Source organism: Pezoporus occidentalis, unplaced genomic scaffold (genome assembly GCF_034315485.1).
Source record: "Pezoporus occidentalis ecotype Australia unplaced genomic scaffold, CSIRO_AGI_Poc_V1 ctg118, whole genome shotgun sequence".
In the NCBI taxonomy this organism is placed as follows: Eukaryota; Metazoa; Chordata; class Aves; order Psittaciformes; family Psittacidae; genus Pezoporus; species Pezoporus occidentalis.
Window position 1 is genome coordinate 3,414,990 of NW_026912972.1, and position 23,722 is coordinate 3,438,711.

Here is a 23,722-nt window from a genome sequence, read left to right on the forward strand (position 1 = left end):
GAGCATTTCAACTCCTCCATCACAGCTGCTCTGCATAACAAAATGGAAACCCTTTTAAATAGAATTCCAATTTGATGAAGTACAGTAAAAATACACAGGACTGACACAGAGGTTACCAAAAGCAATCAAACCTAGCCCTGGCGGGAAGAATGCCCTGGACACAGTCTTCAAGTTAACAGCTACAAAGTACCCAGTGGAATTGCCAAATGGCTTTAACAGAAGAATGTTAGCGAACAGCAACCAAGTCAAGGAACCTTTTGCAAGAGAAACAGCCTGGAGAAGCAAGAAATAGCCAAGTGTGTAAAAGGAGGGAAGCCTTTCACAGTATATAAAGAACCAGAACTACTGCAAACAGTGCCTATGGAAAACAATCCCATTCATGCTGCCACTGTGCTCAGAACCACTGCACTGCTGCACCAGTAACTGAATTTGGGTTCTTCTAAGCAAGGGTAAAAGGACAGTAGATGTATGGAAACAGCGAATCACATAAGGAGCAATATCTTCCAATTCTCCCTCCAGGAGATGATATTAAGGAAGACTTTTCTGTACATGCACAGCAACCCTATAAAATCTCCATGCAAATGTAGATTAAGACTGAAGAGTATTTCATATCACCTGGAATCCATGGAGGTTTGTCAAGCTTTTACAGGGATGAAATGGGCACCATTTTATAGAAATGACACTAAAGTATAACACAGTTTAAACAATACTGCTGCTGCTAAGCCCTTAAAACCACAAGTTACCACCAGCCCTCCATAAAAATCATAAGAATGCCTATAAAACCCTAAGATTTAAAAATAACAGTACTAATATTTACACTGCTTATGCTTGCCTTCTGATTTACAAGCATCTGGGCTATGCAGAACAGATATTTCACCCTTCTCCCTTACAAAATGACATCTCAAAAACTGCCAGAGCTCTACAATATTGAAAGCAAGGATTTTAAGAAAAAAACACCAAAAATTCTGAGAGTTCTGACTCAAGACAGACATTTGACAGCAATACTAACAGAAGGTACAGCCTTTTACTTGAGGTATGGCATAAAATTGAACTGCAAAAATAGCATCTGTATTAAATTCCGTTAGGCAGTTCCATCAACTCACTAAATCAGAATTTGCTGTTAAAAGACCACATGACAGGAGAAAAGTGCACAACCTAAAAGTAGCACAAATCAACAAGGAGATTAAATGAAACTGCAGCAGCATCCCCTTTTTATCTCTGGAATACACAAGGGAGCTACACAAACCAAAAACATTTAAGCTCTAACATGAAGATCTTTACTGTACCAAGGTCAGGAGCCTGGGGTTCCTTTTCCAACAGAACAGAGAGCAAGTCCTGACACCTATTAGGACAGTTTGTCTACAGAGGTTTTGTTGGCAAATACAGAACTAAAAGTTATGCAGTAAGAACAGCAGGAAAAGACATAACAATGAGGAGGGGTTTTGCTCACTGCCACTGCTTGCAAAGTCTACTCCAGTATTTTAACCCAGATGTTTGCCTGCAGTGTTCAGTGCTCTACCAACTGTGATTCCTTTTCTCTCTTTCAAGGGGTTACACCAAAGCTCAATGAGTTCTGAGCATTACAGCATAACATACAGGCAATCTGGTTTCTTCTTACAACTACATTAGTATATTCTCACATTAAAAACTAATGTTATCACAGTTCACCTGAGATTAATTATCCTAAATCAACCCTTGAACTTTCAGCAGGCACCAGCTCTGACTCTCTGCATCACATTCTGCCTCCAAACATCTCGTTGTTCTCAGGGTCTCCTTCTGAACTGATTCACATATCTGACCTCTGGGCAGCTTCACAAACACCAAAGTTGTGTTTTTCACTAGTTATCCAGCCATCACTTCCCAGCACCACCACAGTTCCTATTTTCTTACTGATGGTAACTGCTTACCTGAGTTTTGTGGGTATTCACCAGAGAGGGTGGAGCAGCCACCATGGAGCTGCTGCGAGGTCTTGGTAAGGGAGTGACCTCTGGCTCAGGTGGTTTCTCTGGCTTTTCCTGTAGCATATGCCTCAGCCTCTGCAGGTAGTACATTAGTGACCACTGTGTGCCCTCCTCAGACCAATGTGGCTGCAGCAGGCAGCGCAGCACTGCTACATCGAAGTATGTGGCATAGCGAGACTTCTGGCATGGTGGGATCACCAAGGACACCCTGTTCCAAAGAGTAGGAGTAGAATGTTAGTCATCAGGTTCCTCAGCTTTCTGAATAAAGAACCACGCAATAATGATCTGTCAGGTTTGTATGTTGTCCTGGGCTCAGCAGTAGCCGTCATTTTTCTCCTTCTTTAGTAGCTGGTGTAGTGCTGTGGTTTTGACTTTTGGCCTGGGAACAGTGCTGATAACACTGATGTTTTTAGTTACTGCTCAAATGTTTAGACTGACCAAGGACTTTTTGAGTCTCATGCTCTGCCAGGGAGGAGGGAAAGCTGGGAGGAAGCAGAGACAGGACACCTGACTCAAACTGACCAAAGAAGTATTCCATACCACAGCACATCATGCCCAGGATGTAATTGAGAGTTACCTGGAAGGGCTAGGGCACTGCAGGGTTGCACTACGTATTGGTCGGTGCTCAGTTGGGCTGGGGGAAGGGGGGGGGGGATGTTATCGGTTGGTGGGTGGTGAGATGTTGTATTCTCTTCCCTTGTTATTTCCTTTATCATTATTATTATTGGTGGTAGCAGTAGTGATTTGTGTTATAACTTAGTTACTAAACTGTTCTTATCTCAATCTGTGGGAGTTGCATTCTTTTAGATTCTCCTCCCCATCCCTCTGGGAGAGGGGGAAGGAAAGAGGGGGGAGTGAGAGAGCGACTGCATGATTCATGGCTGACTGGGTTTAAACCATGACAATGTTCAGCTCTTCTTTAAGGGATCATGCTTGATATCACAAAGTTTTCTTGGATAGCTGGAAACCAGTTCTGTCCTAGCATTCAAACTGGTCCACCCTTAAAGACCCAAGAGCTCAACTAAAAGGCCTAAAATTTAAGCACCCACCAAGAGCCGTAAGCCAATCCCTGCAGAAATCACTAGGATGTGCACACAGCTGTGCCTGCTTGAGCTTGCAGGGATATTTGATACTGACCCTTTGGGACTAAGGCCCTGACTGAGGAAAGCATTACTGAAGACACATAAGTGGATATTTAGCTTTCAGCTCCCTAGAGGAGACAAGTACATGCTTTCTTAAGTGTTTTCTTGAACAGGTTTGCTTTATTAAACTGTGGTGTAAAGGCACGCCTTCAGCACTTGGGCTGAGTAATTTGTTCAGCTGGAAACAAACAACCCTTGAGCTTCTACTGTTCAGATACTAGTAATATATGTTTAGGAACGATTTACATTTGTATAAATCAGGCCTTACTTAAGAAGGAGCAGGCAGGGCAGCTAAGTTAGTTAACCCTTTAAGCTAATTAAATTTATTCTTATACAAGTAAACTGTTACAGACACTCTTTGCCAGGGTGTGCAGGAACATTTTCAAGCCTTCATTATAATTTTTCTGCCTTTCAGGTGGTATCATTTCCTGATGGGTTTTAGTATGGAATTTCCTAAGTATTGCAGAAGTTAGTGCATGCAAAAGCAAGATATCTATCTGTAGTAAGCCTCAGAAATGAGACTCCAGGGATTTCAGATTTTTAAAGGAATCATAGAATAGTTTGGGTTGGAAAGGACCTTAAAATCATCTAGTTCCAACCCCTGTCATGGGCAGAGATACCTCACCCTAGACCATGTTGTCCAAGGCTCTGATCAAAATCATGCCTGTCTCCAAAGCCAATCTTACTGCACTGAAATGCCCCAACTTTTTTACTACTTATTTTTGATACCATTTCTCTCCCAGTCAGCAGAGTACAACTGGCCTGACCTACCCTCTGCACAGTCACTAGCTGTTAAAAGACAATCTGTCAGAAATGTAGCAGTGAGAGTTGGAGGGAATGAGAATCACATGGCAAAAGGTGTGAAATGCTGGGGGTGGGGCAGGAACTCTGGAGATTTGTCTATTTTTTTTTTTTGCCTGCCAAAGTACCCATTTTAGATGTTTCCACTCAATGTGTTAGAAACACACTGAGCTGAGTACTGCTGTGATTTTTTGATTCTATAAAAATGAACAGCACTTCTATGATTTGTATTCTCAGGCATTTCGGAATCATCACAAGAACATCAGGTATTTCTGTTTTTTTAAAAGCCATTTTTACTCTCAACTCTGCTACACAACATGCAAACAGCATTGGCAGGACACCCCCATTTCACATTCTGAACAGAGGCATCCAAGGCCACAGTCCAGCAGAGCATTGGGGAACAAGCAGCAATACTGACCAGTGGAATCTCTAAATGCCTAAAGTGAAAGGCATGCTTAAGTGCTTTGTGGCATCACTGCCCAGTGCCACAAAGCTGTCCTGTGCATCCAAAGCAGATACAGAACTGACAAAGGATAAACAAGTGCCTATGAACTTTGACACCATTTGGAATCACATGAACCCGGCTCCATATTACATGCTTGGAAAAAGGGGGCAGGTGGCAAGGCTGTCTTGAAGCAATGCATGCATCTAGAACTCCAGCCTGCAGGAGCTGATTTGCTGCCAGCCACACAGGCCAATATTGAAGGCACTTGGCGACTGCAGACCTGCCCGTCTGTGTCAGCATATGTCACTATCTGCAATCTATAGATTCAAAGCTTCTTCCCCCAGTGTATTCAAGGCAAAAATGTTACAAGTTTGATGACTTTAAGATGAGCTGTTACAAAACCCTGAAAAGCTGAATTAGGAAGGAGAAAACCATGATAGAGAGATGTATGCTATAAAGTTTTCCCCATAAACCTAATGTGAAGACTGGTTTTGTAACAGTCAAGATTGCGTCACATAGATGAGGTCTGTAAAAAAATATAAGGATAGCTGGGGTACTCAAAGGATCTCAGTAAAGGAAATAAAGGCTACCACCTCAGGCAACTGTAGAGGAAGATGCATTGCTCTCGGTCTCTTTAGAGGACACAGATCAGTTCTGAATCTAAACAGCCTTTCACGCTCCCCTGTATGCAGCACAGGCAAACCTGAGGCACCACACAGGTTGGAGCAAGGCATGTTCTCCTTATGAAATATTTATCTCAGAAGTCCTTCCTGTAAAGTCTATTTCCCAGACAGTGTGTTCAAAGCAGCAGCTGGATAAAGGGTTGTGGCTTTATTTGCCTCAGTGTTAAACTGTATCATCTGTAAATGGAGAATTTCACTGAGTGGAGCAGGGATAATCAGCCAGGATCAGAGGAAGAAGCCATTTGCTCAGGAAGTGTCTGAGGAACCAGAAATTAAACTCTGTACTTCATTTAGAAGGAAATGTAGTGCTCATATGATCAGCCTGTGACTGCAGGGAGAGTGGAAAGGCAGCCTTCTTTCAACCGGGGCCAAGGACAAAGGAATACTGCGGCTGTTGGTAAGCAGAGTAAACAACATTTGCTCCCCAGTTGTCTGTTGCCTGGCAACCAAAGCTCCCTGTACAGTTTTAACTGATCAATGAGTCCTGCAAATGAGGAGGCATAATGATGCTCTCTTCAAAGCCGGTCTGAAGCTTCATTCCCATGGCAACCACCAGAACTAGCCTGACAAATTGATCACCTGATTCTGTCTTCTTACAAGGCTGCTTATTTTTTTTTATGGCTGTGCACTCTGAGCAGTAGTGTTCACACATAGAAAGACAGTTCTGTCCCCAGCTTCAGTTTTACTGGCTCACATTAACACAAATTAAATAAAGACCCAGAACTAACAGCAGCCTTGATAAAAAATCCTTAGGGAAGCCTCCTGATGGGATCAGAGTCTTAAAGTGAAAGGGTGCACCAAAGCTCTTTTTGAGAAATCAGAGCCCTTCCTAGACTATATCCAGAAACCCACTCCATCCCACATTTCTTCTGTCACGGCAATGAAGCAATTTCATAAAACACTGCAGTGCTTTGGATATGACATTTCCCCAAAGAGATAAACAACTGGACCAAAATTTTCAGGAGGGGTTTAAATGACACTCCTAAATCCATAAGGACCTAAAAATATAGCTAGGGTTCCCTCCCTCTCCACCCCCTGAAAACACTCATCAGCTTCACTTACTTTATGGCACTACCGAAAATCTGGTTCTGTCTTTCTGTGCACAAATCTAGATTAAAAGATGTTAATTTATCAGCGCCATGCTGGAAAAGCATGGCCTGAGCTCTGCAGGGCAAGCTGGGAGGAAGTATGTGTGGCTACACTTCTTCATTGGTCTGTTCCTTTGGGCCAGCATACTAAAGCAAGCTAAGCAGCAGGATGCAGAGAAGGCATAATAAGAGCAATGGAGAAAGGCTTGCAAAAATCTTTTGCTAAAGGAAACTTGACCAGAAGGAAGCCAGAAATCATACCAGTTGCCCGATTCTGAATCCAGGCTCCAATGGAGAGTTGAACCTGCACCTTATCTCTTAGTGTCTTTGATTAAAAGAAGCTAACATATTAGAAAATATCAAAGAAACTGTTCCAACTGACCAGCTAGAGATTTCTCCAATGAACATGACATTGAGTATCATGTGTCACCACCTTGTTCATCACCCAGAACTGAGACTTGTTGAATTGAGATAAACACCCAGCACCCTTGGTGTGTATGGACAACAGCAGATTCAAGACAAAGGACTTCTGTGATCTCCACCATTGAGTCACACCAGCCTAACTTTCTGCTGCAGGGATTCATACCTGGGATGTGCAGTACCTCTCTCCTGAGAGGTTTGGGAGGATACGCTTCCATCCAAGGAATTTCCACGATGACATGCTGAAAAAGTGGCCTTTGGAGGTACAGAATCTGGCTGGGTTGTCTCACAGACCACCTGTAGTCCCTTTGGATAGTTTTAATAAAAGGAAATAGGTATATAAATATATTTATCTCTTCCATATTAGTTTTCTTACTGCAATTTGTACTTGGACATGACTATTACTTATACCATAGTACCATGGTAATACCAGGGAGAGACTGAGCAAGCCTGGGGCTTCTCAGTACTAGGCATTGTACAGGCACAGGGTAAGACAGGGCTCTTGCCCAAGAAAATACATAAGACAGAATAAGGCCAAGGAGATCCTGAGATGTATACCCCATACCCATTGCTTGCACTGCAGACAGGGTGGGGAGCATTCAGAAGAACTGTGAAGAACGGTTAACTTCTGGAGATGCAATACTTTCGAATGGCAACTCCAAGTGCTGTTTCAATATTAATTTCACCCCTCCCTCAGCTCCTTATTCAAGCTTGCCTAACCTTAGCATAAAACTTACCTCGGTATGTCCACTGTCCAGATTAGGGGATTCACAGGTCACACTCTGATTGTTGGTGGGAGAACTTCTTTTAGCTGAGAAAAGGCAGCAAAGGAGGACATTTCAGGAATCACCTCTAATATTAAAACATACCACTTGAAGGATAAACCAGAAAACAAAAACAAACCCAAAGCAGCACCTTTCTGCTCCTGACTTCCTAGGCATTAGCTACAGCCATATAAAGAACTGGTTTAATTTTTGCACAATCCTTTCAGTTTTGTTGTCACCATCTTATCTGATGATTTTTTTTTTTTTAAATTAAATTTGAATATAAATTTTTATCCTAAATCCATTTGGCAACAGTGTTTTCCTATGCATACTAGAGCCTTTTATTTTGGAGCTCTTCCTCCTGTTATTTTTACAGACATTACACTCCTTTTCTAGGTTACATCTCTCAGAACGTATCGTGATTTCCAATTTGACAAATGCCTTCACCACAGGAGACACACGAATGACATGCAGAAAGAACAAGGGCATCACAAAGGCCAGGATGACAATCCTTGAAATCCTGTCACATCTCAAGCTGTTCAGATGTGACTCAGTATCAGACTGACTCTAAACAAAACAATTTGAATCTTCTTTAGTAGAATTTTTTAATTTGTTGAAGGAAAATTTAAGTAAATGAAACTTTTTTGACCCAATTTGAGATAACAAAATCTTCATTGATATAAAGAACCTCGTTCCAATTTCAATTTTTGTTCTGCTGAAAACATTTTCAAAACATAACAGAGTATTTTTGTTTCACTTTACACCTGAAATTATTCTTTAGGGATTTACTGACCATGCTCCAGACCTATGGAAAAAAAAAAACAACAGACAAAACTTTCCAGGGCTGAAATCTTATTTTTTGAATTCCAGAAATTGAAGCAAAAGGAGGAACAGCTAGATACCAAAGATGGGCTTAAATCATCTGAAAGACTTGATTCTTTTTCAATTCTGGACTGTCCCAGAGACCTACAAAGCTTTCAGAACAAAATATGACATCCAAAACGACTTGCCACCAGAAAAATCTGATTTGGCAAACTACTGTGAAAATTCCAGCTCCATGCTTTTGAGAACAAGCAAGTAATGCTATAGCAATAAGCCTAGCAATCCACTGCGTTTCAATTTCAATTCACTACCTTGTAGGAACTATGCAAAACTATGGTCAAAAACTTAAAAGCAAAAAGGGGTTTTTAGAACTAGGCCAGACACAAAGGCTTGGAAGCCTAAGCACGCAACCCTAGTCTCATTATGGCTGAATTACGAAGAAAAAGCAACCCCTTCTAGTATGCAAAAAAGAATTCACAACCTAAGCCTTCTTTGGAGCTTCTTGAAACTACCTTGTTTAATTTCATAAAATGTTGAAATTCACATTCTAGATAAGAGGAGAACCTACACTGCCAACTGTGCACTCTTCACTGCTAATTTTTGTCTAGGGCCAGCCTGGGAAGGCCTTCCCCACAGGTGTCAGGCTGCAAATAGATACTGCCTTTGCCCTTCTTAGCAACTAAGGAAGATATGGTGAAACAGAGATACGAGGCTGTCAGGAAATAACTCTACTGAAGAGTTTCTCATTTCCTATTTGTGATTTCTCTCTCATTTCCTACTTAATTCTTATGCAAATGTCAGTTAACTCTGAGGAGGAACAACTTTACTCTCAAAAGTTTGACTACTTCCTGCAGGATCACCATACTCCTTCAAATAGGATGGTCACAGAACATAAGGCATCATCAGGCAAAGGAAAGGCTTCTCAGCCCTCAGGAGCCACATTACCACAGCAAAGTCACCCACCTGTAACAATGTTCCTGATTGGTTTTACAAGGGCATTGAAGGCAGAAACTTCAGGCTGCCTGTGTTCCCACATAGGCTGCCAAATAACAAGGCCACTAGCCAAGCGAAACGTCAGGTCTGACTCCTAGGAAGACAAACAGAAGTTGTATCACACAAGCTCACATGAAAGAATCTTGTTTCCAGTCTAAAAGGACTGTCGTATCTCTGATGCACAGGTCTTAGCACCCCTTCCGACCATATACAGCCACAGTATTCAATCTCAACGTTAGGATTTACACTCTGACACTTGAACTTCTTGCCCCAAAAGAATAAGAATACTAATATTAAAACATTACTTAGAAATTGAGTTTGATTACAAATTTTCTGTCATTTTTGAGTACAAATTACTCTGAAATAGCACTATACAATAATGTCATTATTATTTGCACTGCTAGTACCTGAGCTATGTGTATATATATGTGTATATACATGAGATATTGGTACTACTTACACTTATGCTATCATCGTTTCATGTATATAAGTAGCTGAAATCATGTAAATTAGTATACAAGTAACTCTTAGGGGGATCAAGGTATGCACTTACTTGATCTAAGGACAGATCTACATTAGGAGACACTGCTGTTGGTATAGTCCAGCTATCCCCACAAAGCAAACAAACATGGTAATAGCAGTTCTGGCAGCCTAATTGCAGCTGCAAGCTGCACCATCATTTCCTGTTGACATAGCTCCACATGTCTCAGAGCTAAATGAAAAGCTGAAGGTTCCTGCTTGTAGCTCTCCATCCAGCCTTAATATTCCCCACTTTTCACCAGTGTTGTCTCATCCTTATGAGCTCACAAGCCTTGTTATAAACTAGGCTTGGTTTTAATTACTATTTTTACTATGGAGCACATTGCAAAGCTTTTGGAAGTAGTAGCAGTAACGAGCTGCATTTTTACTTTGCACTGCTAGCTTTTGGTGTCATGCCAACACAGTTGTTAAGTTAAAGGATTACATGCATCCCCTTCAGCCTCCAAAAGCCTCATTTAAAAGCTCAGTGCTAAATACTCAAGATCCTCTCAGAAGTTAGGAATTCCATCATCTAGGTTGCCCTCTGCAAATACGTATCATCTTCCTTGAGTCCACGCATTACTTTGGTTGTCTGATCAGACCAGTATTCTTTCCCTGAGACCTCTACCTTTGTGAAACACAGAGGGGACAACGCTGACTTAGTGAGTCAGTCACATGCCTCATTTACCTCACCATTTTTGAGCTCTGCTTTCATGACAGAAATAGGAATATTTTCATGAGCTTTTCAATGTTCATCACTACAGCATCTCAGAGATCTCAGAGATTTTCAAGGTAAGCAGGAAATATTGTTATTAATCCCACCTTCTAAATGGGAAACTACATCCCAGAAAGATTAATATTAAAAAAATGGAAACCTGATCTCTAACAGCTGGGGTCTACTTCCAGTTTTATTTAATTTATTCAAAGGGCAGCCCACATTTGTATGTGTAGCAATGGGAAGAATTCAGCATTTCTTCCTGTCATGGCCCTGCAGCTTACAGAGAAAATGTGAACTAGTAAACAAGTATGAAAAATTTGGGCTAAATGGATTGAGCAGTACTGTACAGGAACTTAACAGCAGAAGCAGAAAAAAAAACCACCTAGCTCTCCAGACCTGCTTTCACCTGCCTTAACCAAGATTACCTTTTATTTCCTGTAGTTTCTTATTCAACTGTTGCAGCACACAAGGCAGGATTCAAAGAGTTAACAGCCTCCATCACTTTATGACTTTACAGACCTTTTCCAAGTACCTACTCTCCAGAGCCAGTTTCTATTCTGAGGCCCAGCTGGAAATGTAAAGGCAGCCCTCCAGAGAGACTGAAGACAAGAGGCAGGAGCCTGAGCATGCTCCTCATCACACCCCTCTGCAAAGCCCAATGCACTCAGCCCAAAACCAACAGAGGGACCTCAGCAGACAGGAAGCCTGCAGCCTGCTTCCAGCTTCAGAGCAAGGGAATGCTCAATAGCTTTTGCCACTGCCATGCTTGTACCAATATCATGCATTCCTGGTAATTAGCATAAAGATGATTAGTAATGACAATAATAAATCACAGTGGCAGCCCCATGGTGGAATCCCTGAAAAACTAGCAAAGCCCTTCTAACCAGTGGCTGAGAACCACAGGAGAGAGTTAAAGCTCACAACCTTTTCTGCAAGTTCCAGCGTCCCAAAGACTTCACAAGGGTCACAGATCTTTGTCATTCCAGAAGGATTAAAATGGCTCACTTCAGATTTATTGCCTTTGTGTCTGCCTGATGCTGCAGTGATTGTTCATGTCACTGGAAGTATTCCTGATAGCAGTGGTATTCGGCCAGCTTATTAAAACATTTCTAGTGGTCTCCCAGTGTGGAGCCTGAATTAAATAACAATCTCAAAGGCAAAATCATTCTTTTCTGGCTGAGAGCTGTCTCTGCACATGTACCCCATCAGTGTTCCACTCACTTTAATCCTGTGAACAAGGGGAGCAAAGAGGAACACAAAAAGCTCCACTGTGGCCATGGAGTTCTGGAAGAACTTCCTTCTGTTATTTTCCTCCTCATCATTCGTGGTGCTGGGCCGGGGATGTCCTGGTGATCCTTGATTTTCAGCCTGGTGGATAAAAGCGCTACTGCTCCCTCCCCAACTAGAACCTCTGTCTCCTCCAAATCTGTCATTGCTGCAGTCCTGAGGGGCCTCCAGCAGCATCCAGTGAAGAGTGTGTAGAAGCTTTGTTTCAGCTACTCCAAGCTTATCCTGATGTCCTGAATGGAAAAAATGCATCACATTATCTCACAGGGTTTCCACTAATGGTACTGCTGAGACTTTCGGAACTGCAAAGGAAAGTGGCCATCCAACTTCCTGATAAGCACTGGAAAATTAGAATACTATCATTACAAGTATCAGCATAGTGTTTCTCTATGTCTGAAACCTCCTAATTCACAAGTCTCCATTTACTTCACAGCATTTGCACTTCAGTCAATGAAATGTCAGTCGCAAAGCTGAATGTGTGGACATAGAGTGGTTCTAAAAGATGCAACCTCGACAGTCTTGTCTGTTTGACTCTAATGAGTAAGATGAAATGCAAGTGAGCGCTGCAAGGTGCTCAAGCTGTGTTCTGTTAATGTTCCCTACTGGCATGTCTCATGAAGCAAATTCCTGCTGCAGTCACTGCTGAAATCAGTGAAAGACCAACGAAGTAAGCCCTATTCTTATTATCCAATTGAATTATCTGCTGAGAATCACATGCATTGGTATGAATAAAAAGAGTATTAGAGAAAAAAATAAAAAAGAACTGAAAATATAATAAGTACCTGCTGCAACTGGCCACTGCAGCATGCCTTGGAAGAAGCATCTATTCCCTCAAGAAGACCATGCCTGCTGGGTAAATCAGTTTTTTGCTAAAGCTAGTTCTACTATCTCTGAAACTAGCAAATTATTATTGAACTGCTTTGACTCTTCAGCTCATCAGACCATAAGCTTTACTGGGGAAGCTATCACAGGTTACCCTGCTATAAAGACAAACAGATGAAGAAAGGGCAATCCACAGAATGAACTAAGTGGGATTCTAGGATTTAGAACAGGTTGGTACCCTGAGCCTCACTGTGTCATATTTTGACTGATAACTTCAGGAATGTAAAACCAGACTCACATGAGCACTAACCTAGCTTGTTTCGGTTGGAGAGCAATGTGGCGGTGCAGTGCAGCACATGCGGGAGCGCAGCTTGGACGAGTTCCCAGCGAGAAATGCTCTGGATGGCTTCAGAGAGAGCTGGAGAAAGGCCATGCAGCTTGTTCTCCACTAAAACTCTTTCAAAAGACTAAAAGTAAGAACAAAGAAGAAAAAGACACTGTGTATCTATTTCTGCACATACCTTCTAGTACATAGAATGCTCTCTTTTCAAAACCTGTGATCTGTAAGCACAGCTTGTAATACTTTCCTGAAAGACACACTGTAGCTAGAGTTCACCAGGCATATGGACATACTTGGCTAAATTAATGGGCCACTCAAAATACTTTCTGTAATAAAAACAGAATTAAAGCAAACATCGTGTATATTAGTAAATGTTGACATCAAGGAAGACTAACAGTTGTGCTGGGCATTAATCTGGCATGCAGTAACCCTGTTGAAAGTCACAGGAGCTAATGAAGCCTATATCTGTGGAGCTGAGACCTGGGGATTCTTTTCACACACAGACGCTCTTTCAGTTTAGTGTAACATAAAAGGCAATCCATTAAAGGTATATAGGCCTTAGGAAATGTTTTCACACCCTGCCACAAAAAATAATCGATGTACAAAATTTTTTGTCGAGCCATGACGTAATGGTTTTGTGAACACTTAAAAGAGCTGATGGCTACAGCAAGTTCATTACTTCCACCTCAAGCAACACAAAATAAGACTATCTGCCTTTGAAATCCCTAAGGAAGTTTCTTATTGCTAGTTGCTCCAACCGTTTTGGTAAGTTGTTCCTCTGTTCAGACACAAAGATCTCATTATAGGTCACAAAAGCAGTTATATTCCTTCAGTGAAGTTCCTAAAGAGAAGAAATAAGTTACTGACAATGCACATCCCTGCCATATACCAGCTTAGCCTCCTGGCTACCTATTTGCTCACAAGCTGTTAAACCAATTTTATCAAGCTCTGGGCAAACAAGTAACTGTTGGCATTCTCTACCTAATGGATGCTTAAAATGCCCTCACTCCAGATTCATAAAGCTTATCCTTCACACCATCATACTGATTTTTCCTGTAAAACTGGGGTGGGGTGTTACTAAGAATAGACTTCATTATAAAGAAGAAAAGCAGACAGGGCAGCAGCCATGACCCCGCTCTCCTATCTGACCAGTCACTCCCAGGCATGGCATACTAACCAGTGCTAACATGCACTCTTCTACATACCCCAGCAGCTCAGCACACTTGTTTCAGGTGATGGCCACATTTGCTACTGCGGGCAGACATGAGCTCCTCTATCAAGGGCAGGATGCCCTAATGCAGGCATAGTGCTGCACTATTATGGTTTTTCAGCATTCCCATAACAGCTCCAATCTGGCCAGCATGGAGGAGGAGAAACACATATCTATCTGTACTTACCACCCAAGACAGAAGTTCCCCAATAGCACCAGGCATAGACAAAGAGGTGGTGAGATGGACTGTATGATTTATCCAAATGTATTTGGGGGATAACCAGAATTTAGTGTGCTTATAGCAGACTAAGCTATTTAGCAACACAAACTGAACCTGAGGAAATACCGGCAATAAACATCAAAGCTGCCAACAACCATTAACATGTGTATACAGTCACACTGTCCACCTACTAAAACCCCCAGGTTCTAGTCAGCAAACTCAACAGACTCCCTTTAAGGTGCAATGGCTACTAAAATTGGAGGGCATTAGCTGCAATACATGGACAAAATCACTGGCTTCCTGAGGATTAGTCAAAAATAATGTGCCATGGATTAGGCTGGCAGCAATGTGTATTTCTTAACACTAGGATTGCATAATATATCTACCAGGGAAAGGATGCTTCAAATCGCTCTTTACAGCAATCTGCTGGGGACCACATTGTCTATAGAAGGAAATAGTCTCCTGCCATTCTTCTTATCAGTCCAGGAATAGGGGGAACACGAAGGGATGGCTCTCAGGAGTGCCAGATGAGCTGAAGGCACCCTCCAGAGAAACAACCCTAGAGCAGGGCCCAGTGCTTAGCCTGCTGTATGTACAGCAGGGCCCTGGCAGAGACACAGAGAAACTATTAGTACTTTCTGAACCAGACTTCTGTCCTTAGAGGGAACTTTATTACCCTGTTCTTCCAAAGTTCAGGCTGCATCACGGTGGAAAGCAGAGACCATTGCTAAAGTCACTTCAGACTGGAAAGAACTTGAAATGCAGGTAGGAAGTATTTAGTCTGAGGAAGGTCCTTTGAGTAGGGAAGAGTTCCTGGAAAGATCTAAAACATTAATCTAGGGGTTCATAGCACAGCGGTGGTAAGGCTTCATTGTTCACTAAACATAGTAATAGCGCTAACAGTGAAAAGCAATGAAACACAGATGCCAAGCACTTTATTTACAGAAAATTCCCATGTTCAGAAAAAAAATCAATTTTCTGCAACCACATCCATTGGCTAGATAAAATAATGGTGGCACATTTTTAAGATCTGTTCCATATCTATCCTTTGATCATTCATAACAACAAAACATATTACTACATTTGCAAAAAACAAGTAAAAAAAGAAAAAAAACAGAAAAGAGGTAAACTCTGAATTTATAGGATGCTCCCGGAAACATTTGGATTCTTCCATGTCCAGTGCAATCCAGAGTAAAAGAATTTAAAACATATCCTTGAGTCCATTTATCCTCACAAAAAAAAACAAAAAACCTTGGCTTGATACAGGACTGTTTTCATTCCCGTGGGGTCATTTACAGGTTTTACACACATCAGCAATGTCAGGTTTCAGGGCAGAACAACTTCAGAATGGGAGAAGGAAGAACACCGAGTCCATACTGAGGGATAAGACCATTTAGACAGTGTAAGACAATGCAGGGTGGGGAGAGGGTATTTATCTCCAGATTAAAGGCTATTTTTCATAGTCCAGTTGAAGTCAGTGCAATTGTTCAGGTAAGGAAAACAAGGGCCAGATTTTCCCTCAAGTATTATGTCATAAAGCAAAGCTCTAAGCAGAAATGAAATCTGCTCTTGCAGACCAGACGCTGTTCTCATTGAATCTAGGCCTCCAGCATCTGCTTCCTCAATGCACAATATGCAGCAACTTCTACTGCAGCAAGTTTAAAGCCAAGAATAATAATAGAATGCTGCACAATGTTGTGTCATATGCATTGTCAGACAGTTAACAGCCTATAGACATGCCTAGAACAATTCTGGCTGGAGAATTTAAAAAAGACAGCTCATACAACAGATGCACAGTATTTTTAGGCACACTAGTCAACAGATAATGAGCTTGATGTTTCAAAAGACAAGCCAACTACCTGTCAAGTTCCAGAAACCCTGTCTCACCCATGCGCGCTGCACTCTGCTACCCCACTGGATACTACAGAAGGCATTTTGATATGGGCAAACACTCCAATGCACTCCAGTGCATCGTCATGGACAGGAAACTGATAAGTAAAAGAAGATGACAGATGCAGCAGCTCAGGCTGTATTCCATCAATTGCTCAAAACTATGCCCCACCTTTGAAAGCCTTCTACCATAATTTAATGATTATGTTAAGGATTAGAGGAGAATCAAGTTCTCCTTCATCTCAGGGATGGAAATGGATTTGTCCTTCATTAAATGCATTTTTCCAGAGCCCCCTTTCTCTTGTCTGAAGCATGCGATTTATGCTGTCTTGCAGTTCAGGTTTTTTTTTTTTGTTGTTTGGTTGCTGTTGGTTGGTTGGTTGGTGGTTTTTTGCTTTGTTTGGGCTTTTTGTTTTGTTTTTACACTTAGTAAATTCTGATACATGCTCACAAAAGAAAGGTGCTTTAGAATCAGCCTGCGGAACACAGAAGACGACCTGATGCCAACAGAACAGCATGAAGCACAAGACAGTCACAGACAGATAGGTACCTCATGAGGAACAGAGAGAGAAGGAAGCTGTGTCCTTCTACCCAATAGAGACAAACATTAGCTCACAGACAGGCCACAGCCTCAGGTAGTGGGTGCTTCGAGGCATGGCTCCTGCACACTGCTGAGGCTCCTGGTAAAGTTTATAAGGCAAAAAAATCCATCTTCTGCACGAGTTATAAACCTGATATAAAATGGTAAAAACCAGTGATAATGCCTTTTGCTCCATCTGCCAGAACTGCAATTCATTTTACTCACCAACACAGTAAGCCAGCAGCCCTGTATACCAGTATTTGGCATCTAGCAAGAACCCTGAAAGATTTATGGATTTCTTAGAAGAAAATTAGTCAGTAGCAACCAGGGCTTCACCAGCTTAATATCTTGTGAGGAGGAAGTCATAAAATTGCTGCAGAGAGACCTAAGTACTTAAACTACTAAGATACATGTCCAGACTAAGTTTTTCCACTCTGTCAAGTTTGGCTGCAACTGCTTAATGTACTTTAAGTAATCCAAAGATCACCAACAGTTCAAGGAACTTTAAAATTCCCTAGACACCCATCTTACTTTAACTTGCTGCATGCCTTCCTTTTCTCCTCCATTTAGACAAGTAGATTTAAGTTTCATTTGAAATACAGTTAGAAATAAGAGTTAATAGTATCTGCATAATAACCCCTCTTTAATTACACTGCTAAGACATGCTCCCTCTGTTTTCCAGCAAAACTCCCTCCAGCAGAGGAGGTATTTTCATCTTGCACAATGGTAAAAGTATTGTTTAAAGCCTGTCAGTAATGTTCAGATTTTCAATACTTTAAGTCTGAAAGAACTCCAGTGATTGCAAACTGAAATTACGTCAATCTAATCTGAAAGCACATACACACATGACGAACTGCAAGTTTAGACCCAGATAGTCATAGCTCAATCTGCCCATACCATTATTTACTTTATTTAATTACTAATTAGTTCAGTTAACAATATCCAAATCAATTTTTTTTTATGTGTCTCATGATGCACATGATATCCAAATTCTCTAGATGGGAAACAACTTCAAATCCTTCATGTGATTAAAAGTTCAAAATTAAGTTGAATAGACTAAATCCACTTCTGGTGTAAGCCGAGAAGCTTCTGATCAGCCACCATGGTCAGATCAAGTTGCATGAAAAGTTAGTTACTCATAAGAGTTGAAAAAGAGAAACATGTACATACCACACAGGATGCTTCATATTGTTTCCCCAGCTTAGGTCTTAAAAATGCACTGAAGGAAAGGAAAAAAAGCATTAGAGATCCAATACTTTGAGTGCAGATTTTGCTTCGTTATTTTCCTCATGTCAGATTAGCAAAAGGCTGAGAAATTTAATGTAAAGGAAGTCGTAAAGCCATAATAATGTTCAGATACCTGTTGATGACATCTGACAAAGCGCTGTTACCTTTTCTAGAAGGCAAAAGTACCCACACTGATATGCCAAGAGGCAGTTAATCCACCCTCAAGAGAAGTCCTGCTCCCCATGAATAAAATCTTCCCCCAGCAGTTTTCATCCATTTCACCCCAGTGTAAAATTTTCAACATATCCCATTTAAAATGCATTAAATATTGCTGAACTTCTCCTTGCCTCTGCTTTAAGAAAGAGCTCCATTTGCCAGTTTAGTATTATGTATTTTCCTCCACAGTTACTGATGTGGAAAGCTTATGACGAAACGCAGGCCTGTACCCTAGAGGTAGAGAACACCCAAACTCTGCTATCACTCCCCTCCAGAATGGGATCAGAGTTAAATATTTAAGAAAACAAATAATCAGGCCACCTTATTACAACATTATCTTGGGGGTTTTGGTTGGGTTTTTTTTTTTAGGACACAAAAGGTGGAATAAAAGGATTTTGTGACTGAGGCCTTAAATTAGAGCCACAACCTTCAAACCTTCCAACCTCCCCCTCAGCTCCCACAATGTTTTCAGTTTAGAATTCTGTTAAGACAGGAGACACACAGGATTCACAGGGAACATACAGCCCCAGCCATACATTCAGCCTGCCTCTCACACATCATTACTTTCCAACCCAATGAAATAAGGTGAGACTGTGACGTATCTGTTTGCATGCTGACCTCTCAAAGCATAGGTTACAGTTCCAGGATGGCTGCAAATAAAGATATAAGCAAATACAGATACAAGCAAAGCTGCAAGTCTGGTGCAGCACTGAGGGATGCTGCTTCTGGTACCAGAGCTCCAGAAGTCCTCAAGTGTGGGGAGGGAGAGAACAGGAAAAGAGAGTACAGGGGACAGTGGGGAGGGGAAAAGTGCATAGACACACATACACACGGATGTTTCAAAGTCATATCAAGAAGCTGCCTGGGACTGCCACTAGGTTAAGCTGCCTTCAGTCCTTCCCCCATCCCTGATACACACAGATCTCTCTATATACTGAGTGCAAAGAGAACAGCTTATTTCATGCCTTCATGTTGCAGCTGCAATAACTGCTTCCTCCCTGCCACTGGGCAGCAGCTGGCCCGCCCCCCCTCCCCCTTCCACTGCCCTGTTGCAGCTATATCCCAAGTACCCAGAGCTTGCTGCTCTCACCTGGTTTGCCTCCAGAGGAAGGTCTGGATGGGTAGAGGGATGCCACGGCCGCTCTCCTGCTCCTGGCCCTCTGAGCTTTTCCTTTTCACCATGGTGCTGGTGATAACTGCTGCTGTGAGCCAATCTTAGCAGACGTACCAGTCGGGATCTCCCATAGCTGCCTCTTCGTTCTCCGAAACTCTTTACCCTCTTCCCTTCATCCTCCGCAGCCCACCCGTTCCCTCCCCTCTTACACCTCCCTTCAGCTTTGCTGGTGCAAAATGGCTGCAGAAGGCAGGGAGGAAATTAGGGGAGCGAAGATGTCCGCGTCCCTCTGCTTCCTCCCTGCCTTCAGCACCTCCCTCTGTGGACAGCTCCAGCTCGGAGCGCCGCGCCGGCAAGCGGTGACGGGGGAGGGCGGGCGGGGGGCGGCGGCACCACCCCGGCCCGGCCCGGCCCGGGCCTTCCGCAAAACTTCAGCTCATGGGGAGGGACGCGGGACTGCTCCCCCCGGCACCGGAGCAGCAGCGCTCCTTCTGCCTCTTCCCTCCCTCGGGCACGGCGCTCACCACGGGAAAGTTTCGAGGCCACGCCAACCCGCAGCGACAGGAAGATGCAAAGCAGCCGAGAAACGGGCGGGTCAGGAGAGCTACTACCTCTCTTCCTCTTTACCTCCCTCGCCGCCCGCTTGCGGCAGGGAGAAGTTCAAATGCACTGCTCCTGTAAATCGTGTGGAGCCTGGTCAAGCTTCCCCACAGCGCAGAGGGGCAGAATCGAGAGGGCTGAAAAAGGTGGGGGGGTGGGGGTGGGGGTGGGAGTGGGGAGTTCATTAGTCGTTTAGAAGGCCAGGTTCCCTTGCTTGGGGATCTACAACGTCAAGAGCCCTCAGAGCGTCTGATGCAGCATGGGGCAAGGCTGTTAAGTGGGGAGATAATCGTTTATCTCAAGAGTGGGGAGAGAAAGGAAGCCAGTAACTGAAGGCAAAGATTGGTGGCAGGAGCAGGGGAAATTTGGAAAATTCCTCGGGCTTTTCTTACACAGCAAGAGTTGAGACAAATAGTGGTGAAGAGGATGGTGACCCACAAAGCAGATTTACTTGTGTTTCTAACTAGACACCAGGCTGATTTGACTAATATAAAGATATGTTTGAGTCAGGTTTGCTGTAAATACTTCCCAGTTAGAGTAGTCTAACTACTGTTAGAGTAGTTCTCCTACCTATCAGAAGATAGTATATTACTACAAATAATTAACAGAATATAACAAAAGACCCTTATCAGTTAATATTTCACACACAAGAAAAGTGGTATTCCATTGCTTATATAAAAAATTGCAAGTTCAGAGAGAGATGCTCCAACAAGGCAATACCGTATTTCTTCCCGTCTTCGAATCTTCCTACTTAATATTAGGCACTTAAAAGACTGACCGAAGTAATTCCTTCCTGGAGCAGCTGCTGAACTGATCAACACCACCTATTTCCTTCATTGTGGGTACTTTGACAAACAGGTTTGCTGAAAACCCAGTGCCACTACTTCGATAATCTGCATGTATTCCCAACAGGATAAAGTTTTTCCTGGTGCCCAACCCAACTCTTTGTTGCAGTGCTTTAGGCTGGTCTGGATCTCCACTTATAGGGAACAGTACCCTACGTGGTCTACATCCCCCTCTTGCGCAAAACGAGTACTAAATCAGAAGTTTATCTGTTAAGCAAAACCTAAACAGTATGTTTACAAACAAAAAATTTAAATAATTAAGATCACTAATCTGCCCAAGTGCTGAAATGCTAAACTGGTTGGGTTTGTTTGTCATGTTTGGCTGGTTGGGATTTTTGCTGTCAGTCACTTTCTACTGGGGTACAAAAGTAAGGCCTTTTTACTCACAGAATGAGCTTGCTCAGACAGGAAAGTTTTAAATTACTATTTTCTTTCCTTCAGTTAAATGAGTTCAGACAGGAAAAGAAATAATCTTATGAGAACTAACTACAGAGAGAAGATGGGTAAAACAAATTACTTCTAAAAGCAAGTTATGTATTGAAGATGTTTCCCAACTTCACATCCCTTCAATGGATTCAGGACTTTGTATACAAAGTCTTCTTGTTAGGAAAGCAAATTTGAGTTTTAATTCCTGCCAGCTTGCCTACTGACAGTCAGAACTGAAAGAAAACACAGTAGGAGTGATAAACTTATTTTTAAGTAATTCTTTTTTCCAGTCCTTTAACGTGTCATGGAATGTCCTGGGTTCAGCAGTAGCAGTCATTTTTCTCCTTCTTGGTGGCTGGCGCAGTGCTGTGTTTTTGACTCTCAGCCTGGGAACAACACTGATAACACCAATGTTTTTAGTTGTTACTAAGTAATGTTTACTCCGACCAAGGACTTTTTGAGTCTCATGCTCTGCCACGGAGGAGGGGAAGCTGGGAGGAAGCAGAAACAGGACACCTGACCCAAACTAGCCGAAGAGGCATTCCATACCACAGCACGTCATGCCCAGTATATAAACTGGGGGCAGTTACCCAGAAAGGCTAGATCGCTGCTCGGGTCAGGCTGGGTATCGGTCGGCGGGTGGTGAGTGGTTGTATCCTCTTCCCTTGTTATTTCCCTTACCATTGTTGTTATTATTGGTGGCAGCAGTAGTGGTTTTGTGTTATACCTTAGTTACTGAACCGCTCTTATCTCAACCTGTGGAAGCTGCATTCTTTCAATTCTCCTCCCCATCCCTCTGGGAGCAGGGGGAGGAAGAAGCGGGGGACTGAGCGAGCGGCTGTGTGGTTCTGAGTTACTGGCTGGGCTTAAACCACGACACACACTTGCACCCTCTTGGTAAGTGGTAAGCACAGTTCACATGTGGGGTTTGTTTGCTACTTTTTTTTTTAATACATGTCTCTCTCCTTATTCCTACATTCAAGAGTGAGTCGCTTACAATAGCTTCCTGTTTGCTGCTATAAACATAATCTTATCATTCCCATGCTCTGCTACACAACAGGAAATGCCAGAGCAAAACAGCACTGCAGGCTGCTCACAGACTGTAGCCAAAAGCTCCTACAAATTCTCCTGATTTACAGGGACACCAGAGGCACTTGGTGTGGTTAGTCCAATGGAGCTGTTTAGGCCTAAACAGCCAAGGATGAAAACAAGAACACAATGCTCCACAAACCCCAAGTTTAGTTGGAAAACAAGGGCAGTCACCGGTTTCAAACTTACCCATGTAAACATTATTGCTGCCCACAGGCAGTCCTGAAGAGCAGACTTTGGAAGCTCTAGCAGGACTTCACTGAGCCTCCAAAGGGGAATCCAAACATCCTCTCTTCAGCTCAAAGAGGAGCAGGAGTAGGGCATACGAGGAAACTGCTTTCTAGCTCCACACCTATCAGCATTAACTGTAACTCAGAAAGCAGGAGGACAATATACTAGTATCACTACCTGGCTTTTTGCTACATCCTTGAAGGACTCTTTAAGAGGAAGACATAGCTTGGAAGTACAGCACTTCCTTACCTTTTCTTTGTGCATAGCCGGCATCTTCCCGTGTCACATAGCCTTTAGCAAGCAGAACTCAGCCCAACAGACACTAAAAGGGAACTGCATAGCTACTGCTTTGTACTAATCAAAACACATACCTGCAAAGTGCATTTCTAGTCAAACTCTCTGTTCCTGCCAGGATGCCTCTTGACAGCAACAATGCAGTAGGAATGATAATTTTAAATAATTGTTTTCTCCACTCCTCTAATGTGTTATGGAATTACTAAATAAAGCATAAACTCAGTTAGCAAGATATCTGCAGTCTAATTTTGAGTTCAGAATATTGCTCTCCAGCAACATGCAGCTGTAAAAGACACCTTAATCCCTCTAATTGTACAGAGGTTTGAAGTTACAGAGGTTTGAAGAACCTCTGATTCAAAGCAAATGAGAGAGCAAAGAAAAGATTATCAACAGCTGTCATTGCCCTAAAGAACTACAGTCCCAGAGGTGCAGATTCTCCACTCCAGCCAGGCTGTGACCAGCACTAAACCCAGGGGGTAGCACAAGTGGTTTATATTAGTTTGATGGTGTCTAGAGACCAATTTTGTTCTTGATGACTCCACAGACATCCCTCCCCAAAGGGTACACAAAGTTGAAATGGTCTGTACCTATGTAAGTGAAACAGTTTGGAAACTGGAAATTACACATGTAAGAGAAGAAGGAACTTTACAGCCTGGAAGATTTTACTTATCTCCATACTGAACTGGGCTTGCAGTGGAGGCTTTCAGATATGCAGTCAGCATCTGACTGTACCTAAATACTGGGCATGATGTGCTGTGTTATGGAATATCCCTTTGGTTAGTTAGGGTCAGGTGTCCTGTCTCTGCTTCCTCCCAGCTTACGCTCCTCCCTGGCAGAGCATGAGACTCAGAAAGTCCTTGGCCCTTAGTAGCACCAGCTACTAAGGAGAAAAATGACTGCTACTGCTGAAACCCAGGACAGTAACACTGCAGTGGGTGCTGCAAAGATAAAATCCACCAAATCAGTCCCCCGCTT

General features: G+C 42.6%; 1 protein-coding gene across 6 annotated transcripts in view; it reads right to left on the reverse strand.

The window, feature by feature from the left end:
- The window catches only part of UNC80 (unc-80 homolog, NALCN channel complex subunit), a 122,151-nt gene extending 102,572 nt beyond the window's left edge, over positions 1-19,579 (reverse strand). For 3 of the 6 annotated variants that reach the window (XM_062602287.1, XM_062602268.1, XM_062602277.1), the window contains exons 1-8: positions 19,239-19,571; positions 17,876-17,924; positions 12,776-12,932; positions 11,578-11,876; positions 9,090-9,213; positions 7,278-7,351; positions 6,707-6,846; positions 1,908-2,169 (exon numbers count right to left, since the gene is read on the reverse strand). In XM_062602287.1, coding sequence (XP_062458271.1) covers positions 1,908-2,169; positions 6,707-6,846; positions 7,278-7,351; positions 9,090-9,213; positions 11,578-11,876; positions 12,776-12,932; positions 17,876-17,924; positions 19,239-19,330 — 1,197 coding nt within the window. In that variant the 5' untranslated portion in view covers positions 19,331-19,571. Of the gene's footprint in view, positions 1-1,907; positions 2,170-6,706; positions 6,847-7,277; positions 7,352-9,089; positions 9,214-11,577; positions 11,877-12,775; positions 12,933-17,875; positions 17,925-19,238 lie in introns of all 6 variants that reach the window. The other 3 variants (XM_062602241.1, XM_062602257.1, XM_062602249.1) reach the window with 2 other exon arrangements.
- Between the last annotated feature and the right edge of the window lie 4,143 nt (positions 19,580-23,722).